This window comes from Somniosus microcephalus, chromosome 9, assembly GCF_052327205.1.
Source record: "Somniosus microcephalus isolate GS21.2 chromosome 9, FLI_Smic_1.0, whole genome shotgun sequence".
In the NCBI taxonomy this organism is placed as follows: Eukaryota; Metazoa; Chordata; class Chondrichthyes; order Squaliformes; family Somniosidae; genus Somniosus; species Somniosus microcephalus.
The window spans coordinates 190,616,073-190,631,324 of record NC_140995.1 but is presented as its reverse complement, the minus strand read 5'-3'; the positions used below and the strand labels follow the sequence as shown (position 1 = coordinate 190,631,324).

Here is a 15,252-nt window from a genome sequence, read left to right as displayed (position 1 = left end):
CCAATTGCATTCCTGCGGAAAACATAGAAAGCAAAAACTTGCGTTTATATTATGCCTTATCATGTACTCAGGATATCCCAAAATGTTTTGCAAAAAAGTGGAACTTATTTTGAAGTACAGTCACTGTATGTAGGCAAGTAAGGTGGTCAATTTTCATGCAACCAGGCCCCACAAAAATAAATAAAATGAATAACCAGATGATTTGTTTTTGGTAGTACCTGTATTAGTTAAGGGAGATGTGTTGGCCAGGATACTGGGAGAATGCCCTGCACCTCTTCAAAGAATGCCACGGGATCTTTTATGTCCACTTAAACAGGCAGATGGAAACTTGATTTAATATCTAATCCAAAAGACAGCATCTCTGACAATGCAGCAGTTCCTCAGTACTGCGGCTTAAGTCATTCGTGGAGTTTGAACCCACAACCTACTGCCACAAGGTGAGAGTGCTGCTAACTGAGCCAAGATAATATATCAATATTTAACTGAGCTGTATTTCTGATTGTGGTGATAGATCTGCATTTATGTATCTATTACTTCATGTGAGTCAATTGTAACTGATAGGATTTTGTGTTCAATATAAAATCATTGATATTACAGACCCTCCACTTTTCTCTTCCAAAATGGGCTCAGCAATGTTAAGATTAAGATCATTTGTTGTCAGATACCCTTAAGATGAATCTTAGTGTTTAATTAGCTTTGTTGACAGTACTTCACACTGAATGGAAACTTTCAGTAATTGATCATCAAATCATTTACTGTTCTGTCTTTGCTCGTGTGTGTTGTTTCTTGTTCCAGTATGAATTATATTACATTTGTCTACATTAAAAGTCAATTACCATTACTTAGCCCATTTTATTAATTGGTCTGGATCTTTTTATATACTATTTACCTCCCTTATAATTGTCATCTGTTGGGATCTTGGTGTGTGCGAAATGGCTGGCAAGTATGCCTATGTGATCAACCATAACTGTATTTCAAAAGTAATTGAGGCATTTTTGAGAGATGTTATATTGTGCTACTGTATATAAATGGAAGTCTTTCCTTCTGTCTTTCGTATTTTGTCATCTGGCTGTACATCTTGGTATCAACGACAACATTTAGAATGTTAAATTCCCTTATGAACAGCAGGGGACCCAGAACAGCCCCCAGGCTGAGCCTTTTCTCTTTATTACTCTATTTATGACCACTTATGTATTATATATTTGTAATGTGTCTAACTCATTCACCATTTAATTCAATGAGTCTAAGCATCTTTAAGAGTCTCATGTGGAACTTTACCAAATGCCTTCTAAAAACCAAAGTAAATATAGGTCCACAAAATAGCCTTCATCCATTAGTTCACGAACCATTGAAGAACATCAGCAGATTGGTGGTGATTAGTAGATTTGACCTATTTCAAAATCTGTGATGATTGTTCCTTACAGGCTCTTTAGCTAAACACTATTGTATCTGTTTGATACACTCAAGTATTTCCCCATGACTGATATTAGCATAACTAGGTTTATGTTTTGCTCCTTCGAATATTGGGATAGCATTTTCTGTGTTCTGCTTGTTAAATATGAATCCCTTAAAAATATTAACCAGAAACTCATCAATTCTTTAATTTACTTGAGATGCTTCAGTATATCTCATCGAACTCAACACTGCAGATATTTTCTTTCTTTATACATTTTACCTTGTAGTAAAGGTTCTTGGAATCAGAATGACTGGATCTGGAATTTGAACACTATCTTCTCTGGCACCCAAACATTTAATCTTGATGGACATTCAATTGCTTATCATGAGCCTGTGGGTATAAATGGTTGTATACCTTTATATACTTTTACTGTTACCACCACTATCTTTGGGAACCTACTTAAGATGAAGATAAAGATTTCTTATCCTCTTCACCTCTTTTTGATGCTTTGGCATTTTTATCCCCCTCAATTCTCCCTACCCCTCCCAGTTCTCTTTCTCCTTCCCCCTTCCCCACCTTCCCAGTTCAAGATAGCACTTATCTCTCCAGTGTCTTCCAGTTTGATCCTTGCATTCTTCTCTAACCCCTCCAGTATCAAGATGGCACACTTTGTTACTGACCCCTGCCTCCAAGTCCATACTGGTGCTCTTCGCCCATAGGACAGCTCATTGTTCTCTCTTATCCACATCCTCCTTCCCATCTCCCCCTTCCTCGTGTTGCTGCCAGTTTCAACCTCCTGCCATTGCACACTGTGGGCCAGAAATCCTGATATTGACTGGTGCAGTGGATAGGAATTGGGAGCAGCACTGAGTGGTGGGGATAAATAGCAGAGAGCCTTGCTGAACATGTACCAGCAGTGCTGCTCCCATGTATTGCAGGTGAAATGTGGATCATGGCAATAGTTTGGACGCCCTTAACCCATGACAAGACAGCGTTTAAAAGCCACTTCAAATGTATCAAAATAACTGAGAAAGCATAAATATGTGGACTTCAAAATGGATTCTAGAGAAAATAATTGTACTCTGTTAGGCCTGAATTAAGTGCATTAGCAATGCTAATATTATTTCAGATAATTAAGCACATTTGTGTTAATGGGACATCCAAATAAAAGACTGTGGGGTCGTGTTTCTGCATGATTTTCACCCAGATAACAGCGGAATCTGATCAGCAAAAGACTGCGGAATTTTAAGCGTAAGTGAGTTGTGCCCATAAACACGCCAGTACCGGCGATCTTTTATGCTGGTTCAAATGTCCATTCACCCGAAGCAGCCCTCGCCCACAAAACTGGCCATGCCCCCAGGTCAGCTTGCGTTTCTGACGATTGTGCCCGTTAGGGGGTGTTCATAAGATTGGGCCCAGATCGCGGGCGCTCAGGCACCCGTAGTCACATTAATCCAGTGTTAATCACCTATACCTGCATTGACCAGCAGTCAATTGAAGCCTGACCCTGTTGTGCTTCTCCTGATGCTACTGTAATTACTTTAAATTCAGTTTAATTTAGTCTAAATTCAGTCAATTACAGCAGGGCAGGAAACACCTGTGTGGCTTCAATTGACTGCTGATCACAGGTCTTGTGTTCCAAGGGCAGATCAAAGCAGTCAATTGAAGCCAATTAAAAAGCAAAACTAATAGTATTAAATCAGTCAGTTGAAGAACAGCTCATTTAGAATCATAGAATGGTTACAGCACAGAAGGAGGCCATTCGGCCCGCTGTGCTCATGCCGGCTCTCTGCAAGAGCACTTCACCTAGTCCCAGTCCCCCGCCCTTTCCCTGTAGTCCTGCAAATTTCTTTCCTTCAGATATTTATCCAACTCCCTTTTGAAAGCCATGATTGAATCTGCCTCCACCACCCTCTCAGACAGTGCATTCCAGATCCTAACCACTCGCTGTGTAAAAAAGTTTTTCCTCATGTTGCCTTTGGTTCTTTTGCCAAACACCTTGAATCTGTGTCCTCTGGTTCTTGACCCTTCCTCCAATGGGAACAGTTTCTCTCTGTCTACTGTGTCTAGACCCCTCATGATTTTGAACACTTCTATCAAATCTCCTCTCAACCTTCTCTGCTCTAAGAACAACCCCAGCTTTTCAAGTCCCACTCCAGGGACTTGAGCACATAAAGCTAGGCTGACACTCCAGTACAGTGCTGAGGGAGTGCTGTACTGTCAGAGGTGCCGTCTTTCGGATGAGACGTTAAACCGAGGCCCCGTCTGCTCTCTCAGGTGGACGTAAAAGATCCCATGGCACTATTTTGAAGACAAGCAGGGGAGTTATCCCCAGTGTCCTGATCAATATTTATCCCCCAACCAACATAACAAAAATAGATGATCTGGTCATTATCACATTGCTGTTTGTGGGAGTTTGCTGTCCGCAAATTGGCTGCCACGTTTCCCACATTACAACAGTGACTACACTTCAAAAAGTACTTCATTGTCTGTAAATCGCTTTGAGACATCCGGTGGTCGTGAAAGGTGCAATAGAAATGCAAGTCTTTCTTCTTTCTTTCTTTCTAGTCTTTTCACATAACTGAAGTCCCTCATCCCTGGAATCATTCTCGTAAATCTTTTCTGCACCCTCTCTAAGGCCTTTACATCCTTCCTAAAGTGAGCTGCCCAGAATTGGACACAATACTCCAGTTGAGACCGAACCAGTGTTTTATAAAGCTTCATCATAACAATTCACATTTTGAACTGAAACTCTGGGCAACCAGTTTTATTTTTGAGTCTCCAGTGAAAATCACTGTATTCCAGCATGTTTTTTTCCCCCAACACCTCCACTGTGCATAAGTCAATTTGTTGAGGGCACAGAACCATATGAAAACAATTTTTAAAAAATCTGCTCATGTGTCCATATCTTTATCCCAGACAGTTTAAGTGCAAATGAGCTGCTGACAATTAACTGATTTAACCGTTTACAATGATGAATAAAATGTAGATGAGTTTTAGAAATGTTACATTATTCCATCAGCCGCAGTAGTTGAGTGCGTTTAAGAAAGTGGGCTCAGCGACTAATATGAAGCAAGTAATACTGGAGAGGCAAAGCGCATGGCAAAACTATCAGCTTCTTTTGCACTTAATTTATGTGCAGAGTAGGTTCACTCTGTTCTTTGGCTGTGACCACTTTTTGCATTTACTTGTTTTCTGGTTGGCAGCACTGCAGTTGAATCAGAATTTCAAGTGCTGTAATTGCACGTGTCCACCTTCTTCCTGTCTAAGAGGACATATTAGATTAATATTACAATTTCAGGTCTTGAAATTTTGTTGAGAACCTGTAGTCTTACAAGCAGCATAATTAAGTGATTTATTATCATTAAATGGTGAAGTGAAGGCTGTAGCATTGATTATCATGGAAAGATTAGATATGGTAACATATGAATGAATTAGTGTTAACCAAAAGAAGTCACTAATATGCAATAGTATGCCTGTCAACACTTGTGAATTCTAATGGACCCTTCGGAATGGCTTTTGAAATGAGAACTTCAAATCTTGCTGCTGTTCAGTGAGTCAGCAGTATATATGGAGAGTAATTATTTTGAGGACTGCAGCATCAATATAATCATCTACTTCAGTTCAGCAACTGCATGTTAGGCTTTCCTCATAGTAGTATTATGTTATTATGTGTACAGAAGTTAACTAGGATTCTCCAATCTGTATGTTTTATATTTTTTTGTTTGTTTTTTTTTGAAAACCTTTGAGGCTTGCAACATATCAGAAAACTGACTGTCATGCATAATTCAGAATAAAATTTAAATGTTTCCAGCAGCAACTACCACAACAATAACTTGCATTTATATAGCACCTTTAATATAGGGAAACGTCCCAAGACGGGGGGTAACTAAAAACTTGGTTGGAGAGGTAGGTTTTAAGGAGGGTCGCAAAGGAAAAGAGAGGGGTAGAGAAGTAGAGGTGTTCAGGGAGGGAATTCCAGAGCTTAGGGCCTAGATGACTAAAGGCATGGCGACCAATGGTGGGAGTTGGGGATACACAAGAGGCCACAGTTGGAGGAACGCAGAGTTCTTGGAGGGGACTGAGTGTAATGTATCCAAGTTTGCTGATGATACAAAATTAGGTGGGAAAGTAAGGTGTGAGGAGGACGCAAAGAAGCTGCAAAGGGATATAGACAGGTTAAGTGAGTGGGCAAGAACATGGCAAATGGAATATAATGTGGAGAAGTGTGAAGTTATCCACTTTGGTAGGAATAATAAAAATGCAGAATATTTTTTTAAATAGCGAGAGACTGGGAAATATTGTTATTCAGAGGAACCTGGGGGTCCTTGTACATGAATCACAGAAAGTTAACATGCAGATACAGCAAGCAGTTAGGAAAGCAAATGGTATGTTAGCCTTTATTACAAAGCGATTGGAGTATAAGAGTAAAGACGTCTTACTACAATTATATAGGGCCTTGGTAAGACCACACCTGGAGTATTGTGTACAGTTTTGGTCTCCGTACCTAAGGAAGGATATACTTGCCATAGAGGGAGTGCAACGAAGGTTCACCAGACTGATTCCTGGGATGGGGTGATTGTCCTATGAGGAGCGATTGCGTAGACTAGGCATATATTCCTTGGAGTTTAGAAGAATGAGAGGTGATCTCATTGAAACATAAAATTCTTAAAGGACTTTACAGGGTAGCTGCTGGAGGATGTTTCCCCTGGCTGGGGAGTCTAGAACTAGAGATCACAGTCTCAGAATAAGGGGTTGGCCATTTGGGACTGAGATGAGGAGAAGTTTCTTCACTCAAAGGGTTGTGAATCTTTGGAATTCTTTACCCCAAAGGCACAGTCGTTGAGTATATTCAAGACAAGAGATCGATAGAGTTTTGGATACTAAGGGAATCAAGAGATATGGGGATAGTGTGGGAAGGTGGAGTTGAGGTAGATCATCAATCTTATTGAATGACGGAGCAGGCTCGAAGGGCCAAATGGTGTACACCTTCAATTTTTATTCTTAAGTTATAGGGCTGGAGGAGGTTACAGAGATATGGAGGGATCTGAACATAAGAATGAAAATTTTAAATTTGAGTCATTGGTAGACTGGGTGCCAGTGTAGGTTAGCGAGCACAGGGCTGATGGGTGTGTGGGACTTGAAGTGAATTAGGATACGGGCAGCAAAGTTTTGGAGGGTGGAAGATGGGATGCAGATCAGGAGAGCAAAGCTGAGTCTGGAGGTAACAAAAGCATGGATGAGGGTTTTGGCAGCAGATAGGCTGAGGCGGGGGTGAAGACAGGCAATGTTAGAGATGTTTCCAGCATAAAGGAATATGGTGCTCCCTGGAGGTCATGTATAGCTAAAGAGCATACACACGGGGAAAAATTGGGTGAGTAGCGCCACCTGTTAGCGCCTAAAGAGGCAGTCAGTGGCTGTAGCGCCACTGGCTGCACCTCCCGCGATACTCAGCAGGGGCGCTAATGGTGGCGTTAGCCATTTGCGCTGCGCCGCCACCGATGACATCATCGGTGTGCGCAGCGCCCCGTTTGCGATATTTGGTAGCGAACGGCGCCGTTTGCTACCCGCACCCGGTTCACGGGGCCTTACTGTGCCGGCAGCGGCGCAAGTTAAGGTGGAGGTGCGGGGCGGCCGCCTGCCAGCACCACCGTCCCTGGCCTCCTGACCCCCCCCCCGGCGGCATTGCCGACTGTTTCCCGAGAGCCCGGCACTTCTCCTTGGTGCCGGGCTCGTTTGCCGACACTCACGAGCGGGGATCGCGCTGTTGCAGGCCCCTCCCCCTTAACAATGGGAGGAAGGCCTGCAGTACCGCAGTGTGCCGTGCCGCAGCTTGTGGCGCTGCGGCACATTGCGCTGCGATATTCAGTTTCAGCGCCCTAAGAGAGACGCGGAGCGCCTCGAGCCTCGCCCCGTCTCCCTCTAGGGGCAATGGAACTGAATACCTGATAATCGCTAAAGCCTCGAACGCTGCGCTAAATCCTGCGCTCAGGCGACTTTTGCGCCACTTTGGCGCCCCAACCCAATTTCTAGGCCACAGTCTATTAACTAACAAAAAAAACATACAATTTGTAAATTTTAATTTGTTATAAGCCTGGATGCATATTTGGTGTATACCAACTAAAGTAGTTCTTTTTTTTTAAAAAGGATCGTTTCAGCCTCAGTTATATATGTTGAGAAATTCAATTGTACATGTGCCCTACTTCCACAGGGTAACTGATGTGAAATATATTTCCTAGCCTTCAAAATAAGTGCAGATAATGTTTGAGCCTGATTTATAACTGTAATTGAAGCACAAATTGATTAATTGTGCTTGATACACTAATGCATTAGTGGCTTTATAGATGATGCTAAAAGACACTTCTCTGACAAGTAAATCAACTCTTCTGATCACCAACAACAATGTAAGTGAGTTCTTTAACCCTGAACAGTTTCAGGAGTTTACATTCTTTTCAATGGGAATTGACTGGATTCTTTGACCAGGGTACTTGATACTTCCATAAAATACATGTCTCAGTTTCCCAACTTTTATTGTTGTTTGTATATTTTATTTTTTTAAAGAGAGCCCTCATTAAAATGTATTTAGAAAACTTTCTTGGTTACAGATCCATGATCCATTGATGTAAGTTCCATCAAAATGTACATCATGTGACTTCTTCCCACTATACATTGGTTTACATACTGATGTACAGGAAACTTTTTTTATCCGGCAACAGGTGCAGGAACCCCGGTTACACGGCCACAGATCCAGGAACCCCGGTTACATGGCCACTAATATGAAGTAATATGAAGTAAAACTTACCTGAACCTACTCCTAAATTTTGCCGGTTAAGAGGGATTTCCGGTTATTTAGGAGCCGGTAAAAAGAGAGTTTCCTGTAGTAGGCTAGTGGCGTATATTAATTTGCAGGAGGGCACATTGACTTTTTTTTAAAATTTGTTTATGGGATGTGGGCGTCGCTGGCAAGGCAAGCATTTATTGCCTATCCCTATACATGTACAAAGCTGTACATGTGTATGCAGTAGTTTAATGCACTTCAGTGCTCATTTTGGGGAAAAGAGCTAAGTAAATGATATAAAGTGCAAGAAAAAAGGTATTCTGAATATAGCTGTTATCTCAGCAATTGGCATCAGGTAGAATTGATTACAAAATGTAAGTGTTTTTCTTTTTGCTTTCTTGCAGGTTGAGTCCACACAAAGTATGATCAGAATTCTGGGTTTATCGGCCACCCTTCCCAATTACATTGATGTAGCCACTTTCCTTCATGTAAATCCATTCATTGGGCTTTTTTACTTTGATGGACGATTTCGACCTGTGCCTCTAAGCCAGACTTTCATAGGAGTTAAAGCATCAAACAAGGTAAATGAAAGTTGAGATTTCCTGTGCCAATGAAGTAATGTTCAAAGGATATTTCAGACCATTCTTTTTTCATGAATTTGGAAGCAGTGCTCAATCCTTTTATGGTTTCAAATAAGAGAAGGACTATCTAGAATGAGAGGAACTGGGAAGTGTGGGGATCAGAACTACAACTAGCATTTAGATGGCATCTAACGTAGAAAAGCATCTGAAGGCAATTACAGGGATGTAAGGAATAAACAAATGCCAAGCCTAAGAAGAGGAGATTAGGTAGTAATTAAAAGCTTGGTCACAAATGTGAGTTTTAAGGAGGTTCTTAAAGAAGGAGATGTTCTCACAGTTGTCAAGATGCCACAAAAAGTTTGTAAATCCGTGTGTTAGATGATCCATACACATTTATTTCATGTGTTTGTATTATCTCTTTTGCAAAAGTGATTAATATTATATGTTATGGCATTTTAAGTACATTTCTAACTTTGTAAAGTCATTATTGTTGGCTTCTAGTCCCAGAATGTGTTGTCATGTTTTCATAGTCTAAGTTAATTGTTCTTGCCGTGTGCCATTTCAGTAATTGCTCAATTTGACTTCAGCTGGTGCTGCACCTGGTTTCAAGATCCACGCCTCTTGTCAGGGATCCTTCACGGCAGTTGATGCCCATGAAACACATTTACATTGTTGTCCAACAACCCATTAATTGCCCAATTCCACAGCTGTGTATTAAACTTACCAATAAGGCCTGTCCTCTGCTGAGCTTGTTGGGAGGAAGTGCTCTCAACCCGCCCCATGACTCAGCATGAAAGAACTCAAGTTCCTGCTTACTGAAGGAGGACAGTTCTAGCACTGGGTATGGTTTTGAATTAAGAATTGAGCAGAAATCTGCGTAGCTTAAAGGAATGGCTCACAATAGCATCACCTGTCCACTTACCTTCAACTCTGAAGCCTGGGGAGCAGGCATTACAGTCGCTACTTCATTGCCTATTGACATTAGTTGAACGTCTGACAAACAATGAATTAAGATTAGTCCCAGAGGCTTCTGGCCACGACAGTGACGCTGCCACTGCAGTTAGTACAATATTGGTTATTCCGCTAGTGCTAGTTGAACTCTGCCTGAAAATTACATCCCTACAGAGCCCCAAGAATTCATCTCGGGTGACGGCAACTTCGATCGATGTTAGTTCTCCAGGGTCAAGTTGCCTGAAAAATTGCTTCTCTAGCATGAGAGATTTAGTGCTTAGATGAGAGAGCTCATACAGCCTGAAGCAATGACAGGTGCATCAGTGAGTAGACCAGTGCTGGTGCCAATAAACTTAATATGCCAGTGGAAATAGTTGGACTCAGTGATTTTTATAAATGTGATTTCATGGCTGAATGTGACTTTTCAGGAGGTGGCAGAGGTAATGTCCTGTTAAATAAAAGCAAAATACTGCAGATGCTGGAAATCTGAAATAAAAAGAGAAAATGCTGGAAATACTCATCGACTCATCTGTTTCTCTCTCCACAGATGCTGCCTGATCTGCTGAGTATTTCCAGCATTTTCTGTTTTTATCCTATTGTTATACTTGTCCCAAGTTGTACTTCAGTTCATTGCTAGATTGGGGCTTCAACTCACTGTGAATCTAACTCTGGTATTTCCATTTTCTGAATATCTTAACCTTTTATTTGCATCAACTGAAATCCCTTGCTGCTTGCTTTCAAAAGATCTGGCACATACTTCCTGGAATGAGGCTTGTATTTATATGGTAGGGTAGGGATGATCACTTGGTTCTGTGCGACACAAATCTCTTGAACAATGCCCCAGTGTCTTTTTGTCCCATATGGAAGACAGCCTGTTGTATCTGGTGGTGGAAATCCAATTAATTTACCTGTTAGTAATCTGTGGCCACACAATAAAAAACTTTTTAATGTATTACTTATGTTACCGAATTCATATTTTTTAATCTGCTGTATGCAGACATTTGGATGGACTACAGGTGTGGTATCACATGATATTTCTGACCCATGAAATAAAGGACTTAAAATAGCACTTTTGTAAAATTCCTATTTGTGTTAATTTAATTTGTGTTATCGCCAGTCTTGGATAAACCACAATTTCCTCCAGTTAAACATTGGCAAGGCCGAAGCCATCATCTTTAGCCTCTGGCACAAACTCTCTACCCTTGCAGCTGATTCCATAACCTTTCTCGTTACTAATTCGGGTTGAAGCAGGCTATTTGAAATCTCTGCATCCTATTCAGCCGCAAGTCGAGCTTCCAACCCCAAATCCTCTCCATGACAAAGAATGCTTAGCACCAGCTCCGTAACGTTGCCTGTTTCTGCCCTGCCTCAGCCCATCTGCTACCGCAACCCTCATCCATGTCTTTGCCACTGTGATTTTTCCAGTGCTCTCCTGCCAGCCTCACATCCACCATCCTTCATAAAAAGTTCAGCTCAACCAAGACCGTGTCCTATCCTGCACTGCTCACCCATCCGCTTCTGTTCTTACTGACGTGCAGTAGCTGCCACCTCAAATTTAAACTTCTAACCTTTGTGTTTGAATTCCTTCATGGCTTCGCCCTTCCCTATCTCTGTAACCACTTAGAAAAGGAGCGTTTTAAGGATAGAGTTCTAAGGAGTGAGGTTGAGGTAGCTGAAACGTTGGGGTTTAGGGGCGGGATGCAAAGAAGGCCCGAGTTAAGAGGACTGAAGAGTACAAGAGGAGATATAAGGCTGGAAGATGCTGCAAAAGTATGGTGGAGCAAGGCTGTAGAGTGTTATGAAGATGAGAATGAGCATTTTAAATATCAGAGAGCCAGAGTATATCATTGAGGGTAGAGGTGAGTGCTGAGTAGGACGTGGTGAGAAACAGGATTTTTAGACAAATTAGAGTTCCTGGTGGGAGAGGATGGGACTCCAGTAATCCAGATTTTGGAATCGAGGCAAGACAAAAGCATTTTTGTCAAACAAGGGTGGAGGCAGGTAATGTTAGAGGTGGATAAAGCAGATTTGGTGATAGCTAGAAAGTGGCGTTTGCATGTGAACTCTGGGCCAGGCAGAATGGCTTGATTCAGTCTAAGCGAATGCCCAAAGAGGGGGCTGGAATAGACGATGAGGGAATGGAGTTTATGGCAGAGACCAAAAACAGTTTTGGTCTTACAGATTTTCTTAACTTAATGTCCTGAGAGACAAAAACTAGTTTTGAAATGGGGCAGTAGTTAGAAAGGAGGGATGGAGCAATGAATGGTGGGATTTTTGTGGAGGGTACTGCTGATGGTGCTTTTACAGGGAAGAGCAAAGGGAGTCGTTAACAATGTTGGCAAACATACGGGCCAGTCAATGTAATTGAATTGGGTGGGGAGTGGGTCATGAGAAATCCGTAAGCTCTTCCCGCTTGGTGTTAGTTTCCTCCATCGTCACCTCTATCATCTTTCAATTTTTTTTCTTTTTCTTTTTGCAAGTGTCAGCATTCCACAACAAGTTTTTCTGAATTAAAAACTAACGGTTAATTTAGATGATGACAGTTTTGAGTTTTTCCATGGCTCCTTGAGAACTGAACTATATAATTCCAAATTACATTTCAATTCAGTTAGAAAATAATAGGGCATCTGGTCTGTCCTGTGATGCAGTTGTTAATGTACCATAATTCTTTTATAGGTAACCAGCAGAGTAGACTTATATAATAGAATGATACAGCACAGAAGGAGTCCATTTAGCCCAGCATGCCTGTGCCAGCTCTTTGAAAGAGCTATCCAATTGCTCCCACTCAGCTGTTCTTTCCCCATAGCCCTATAAATTTTCCACTTCAAGTATTCCCTTTTGAAATTTATTGGCCCTGAATTTGTAGTCAGAGGCTTCCCGCGGGGAAATGCCTCCGATCTGCAAATAAAATGCCCGCATACCAGGAGGTACGGAGACTCGCGGTCCTGGGCCCCTCCAGGTACCAGAGGCCCACATATTCCAGGGGCGCAGGTGGTTCACAAGCACCCCTGGGATCACGTGGGCCGGCCCAACGAATGACAGAAGGGAATCCCCATTCATACTTATGGGGATTCCATGTGTATGGAAACCCCATAAGCATGAATGGAATACCCCAAAAAATACACCTACACATGAAATACATGATAAAAATTACATATTTAAAATTAATTAAAATGCCATTTAATTAAATATTTAAAACAAAAGTTATATTTTGAAAAATAAATTTTACTGTTTTAATGGGGTTAAAAATAAACTTTTTTCATTGCACAGGTTTTTTAATGTATAAATGATTGAAAAAAAATTATTTTAATGTTTTTTTAAGCTCTTACGCCAGTAAAAACAGGCCTTACGCTTGCTTTTACCAGGCGTAAAAATTTCACGGACATTCGCTGGGCAGAAGTTGGGCACATAGCCGAACCCTCTGCCCGCGGAGGTCCTTTTCCTGGAGATGCGTTGGACCTGTCAGATCACAAGTTTTGGGTTTTCGTGCGTGAAAACCCGGAATTTGCGCAGCCCTTACGGGCACGTACACACCTTGTATGCGCCTGTAGGGGCTGCAAATTACGGGCCATTGTATCTGCTTCCACCACCCTTTCAGGCAGTGCATTCCAGATCATCATAACTCGCTACATACATTTTTTCCCCCTCATGTCACCTTTTGCCAATTATCTTAAATCTGTGTCCTCTGGTTACTGACACTTCTGCCAATGGAAACAATTTCTCCTATTTACTGTATCAAAATCCTTCATTATTTTGAACACCTCTATCAAATTGCCCCTTAACCTTCTCCGCTCTAAAGCGAACAACCTTAGTTTCTCTAATCTCTCCATGTATCTGAAGTCTTTCATCCCTGGTACCATTCCAGTAAATCTCCTCTGTACCCTCTCCAAGGCCTTGACATCCTACCTAAAATGCAGTGCCCAGAGTTGGCCACAATACTTCAGCTGGGGCCTAGCTAGTGTTTTATAAAGGTTGAGCATAACTTCTCTGCTTTTGTACTCTATGCCTCTATTTATAATGCCAAGGATCCCATATGGTTTTTTTTTAACAGCCTTCTCAACTTGTTCTGCCACCTTCAAAGAGTTGTGCACGTACACCCCCAGGTCTCTCTGTTCCTGCACCCACTTTAAAATTATATCAATGAGTTTATATTGCCTCCTTATTCTTCCTACCAAAATGAATCACTTCACATTTTGTCACAAAAAGTATAACAGTGAAACTGGCTTTTTCACTTCTTAACTGGAAAAAGCCTAGAACAAATCAGGATATATCAGAAGTTAAGTGATTCAGGGAGCTTTAGTGTGGCTACTGTAATACAAAAGAAAGAAAACATTTCATTTATATAGCGCCTTTCATCACCGCCATTTATATACAGCCAATGAATTACTTTTGGCATGTAGTCACTGTTGTAATGTGGGAAACGCAGCAGCCAATTTGCGCATAGTAAGCTCCCACAAACAGCAATGTGATAATGACCAGATAATCTGTTTTTGTTATGTTGATTGAGGGATAAATATTGGCCAGGACACCGGGGATAACTCCCCTGCTCCTCTTCGAAATAGTGCCACGGGATCTTTTACATCTACCTGAGAGAGCAGACGGGGCCTCGGTTTAACGTCTCATCTGAAAGCTGGCACCTCTGACAGTGCAGCACTCCCTCAGCACTGCACTGGAGTGTCGGCCTAGATTTATGTACTCAAGTCCCTGGAGTGGGACTTGAACCCACAACCTTCTGATTCAGTGCTACCCACTGAGCCACAGCTGACACTACAATATAATACAGAGTAACTTGGCAAAATTGCTCACTCAGATTGATGTCTATTGATATTAATGTAGGTGTCTCACTTTACAAGTAAAATTACATTTCTATTCCAGCTACAATTGATCAACCCTCAATTAAACATAAAAGCAAAAATTCAGTTCTTCTGCAGTACATTCTGATGTAAAATTAATGAGCTGTAGTGCCTGAAGCTTAGGTTAATGCCACGTTATCGAAAGGACTAAACTATATCTTGATTAATTTTTTCTGAACCACTTCACTATCATCTTTGGATGTCTTAAATAGCTTTAGGGCTCAATTTCCCCTTTTCCATTTGGGCACAAATGCATGTATACATAGATATTCTAGGGCCAAGCACAAATGTTGTATTGTGTCCATTTCATTATCCTGTCCCTATCCTCCCTCCTTCCCCACCCCCCCCCCCTGCAAACAAAATGCACACAGAGTAGGAAAATAGTTAATCATAATTCTTCACAATGCATTTTTTAAAACTTTTTTTCCCCTTTCAGAAGATCTTGTTGCTTGGCCAGGCTTCCTTCAACAATAAAGCCTAGCAATTGGGGAAAAAATATATATATATGCAGCTGGGAAAAAAATTTAAATGACGTGATCGTAAACATTTGAGAAGAAAGGCATTGATACAGTTAACATTGTTTAGTCCTCAGATAAGTGACTGTTCACTATAGGCTCTGTAAGTAAACAAGCCATGTGGCGTAGTTCCAATGCTGGCAAGGCTGCCTTTATTGCCCATCTCTAGATGCCATGA

At 41.5% G+C, this 15,252-nt stretch overlaps 1 protein-coding gene across 2 annotated transcripts in view; it reads left to right on the top strand.

The window, feature by feature from the left end:
* Positions 1–15,252, top strand: part of ascc3 (activating signal cointegrator 1 complex subunit 3) — a 654,593-nt gene that overhangs the window by 167,789 nt on the left and 471,552 nt on the right. For both annotated transcript variants that reach the window (XM_085997711.1, XM_085997710.1), the window contains exon 12: positions 8,579–8,755. In XM_085997711.1, the coding sequence (XP_085853837.1) occupies positions 8,579–8,755 (177 nt within the window). The remainder of the gene's footprint in view (positions 1–8,578; positions 8,756–15,252) is intronic.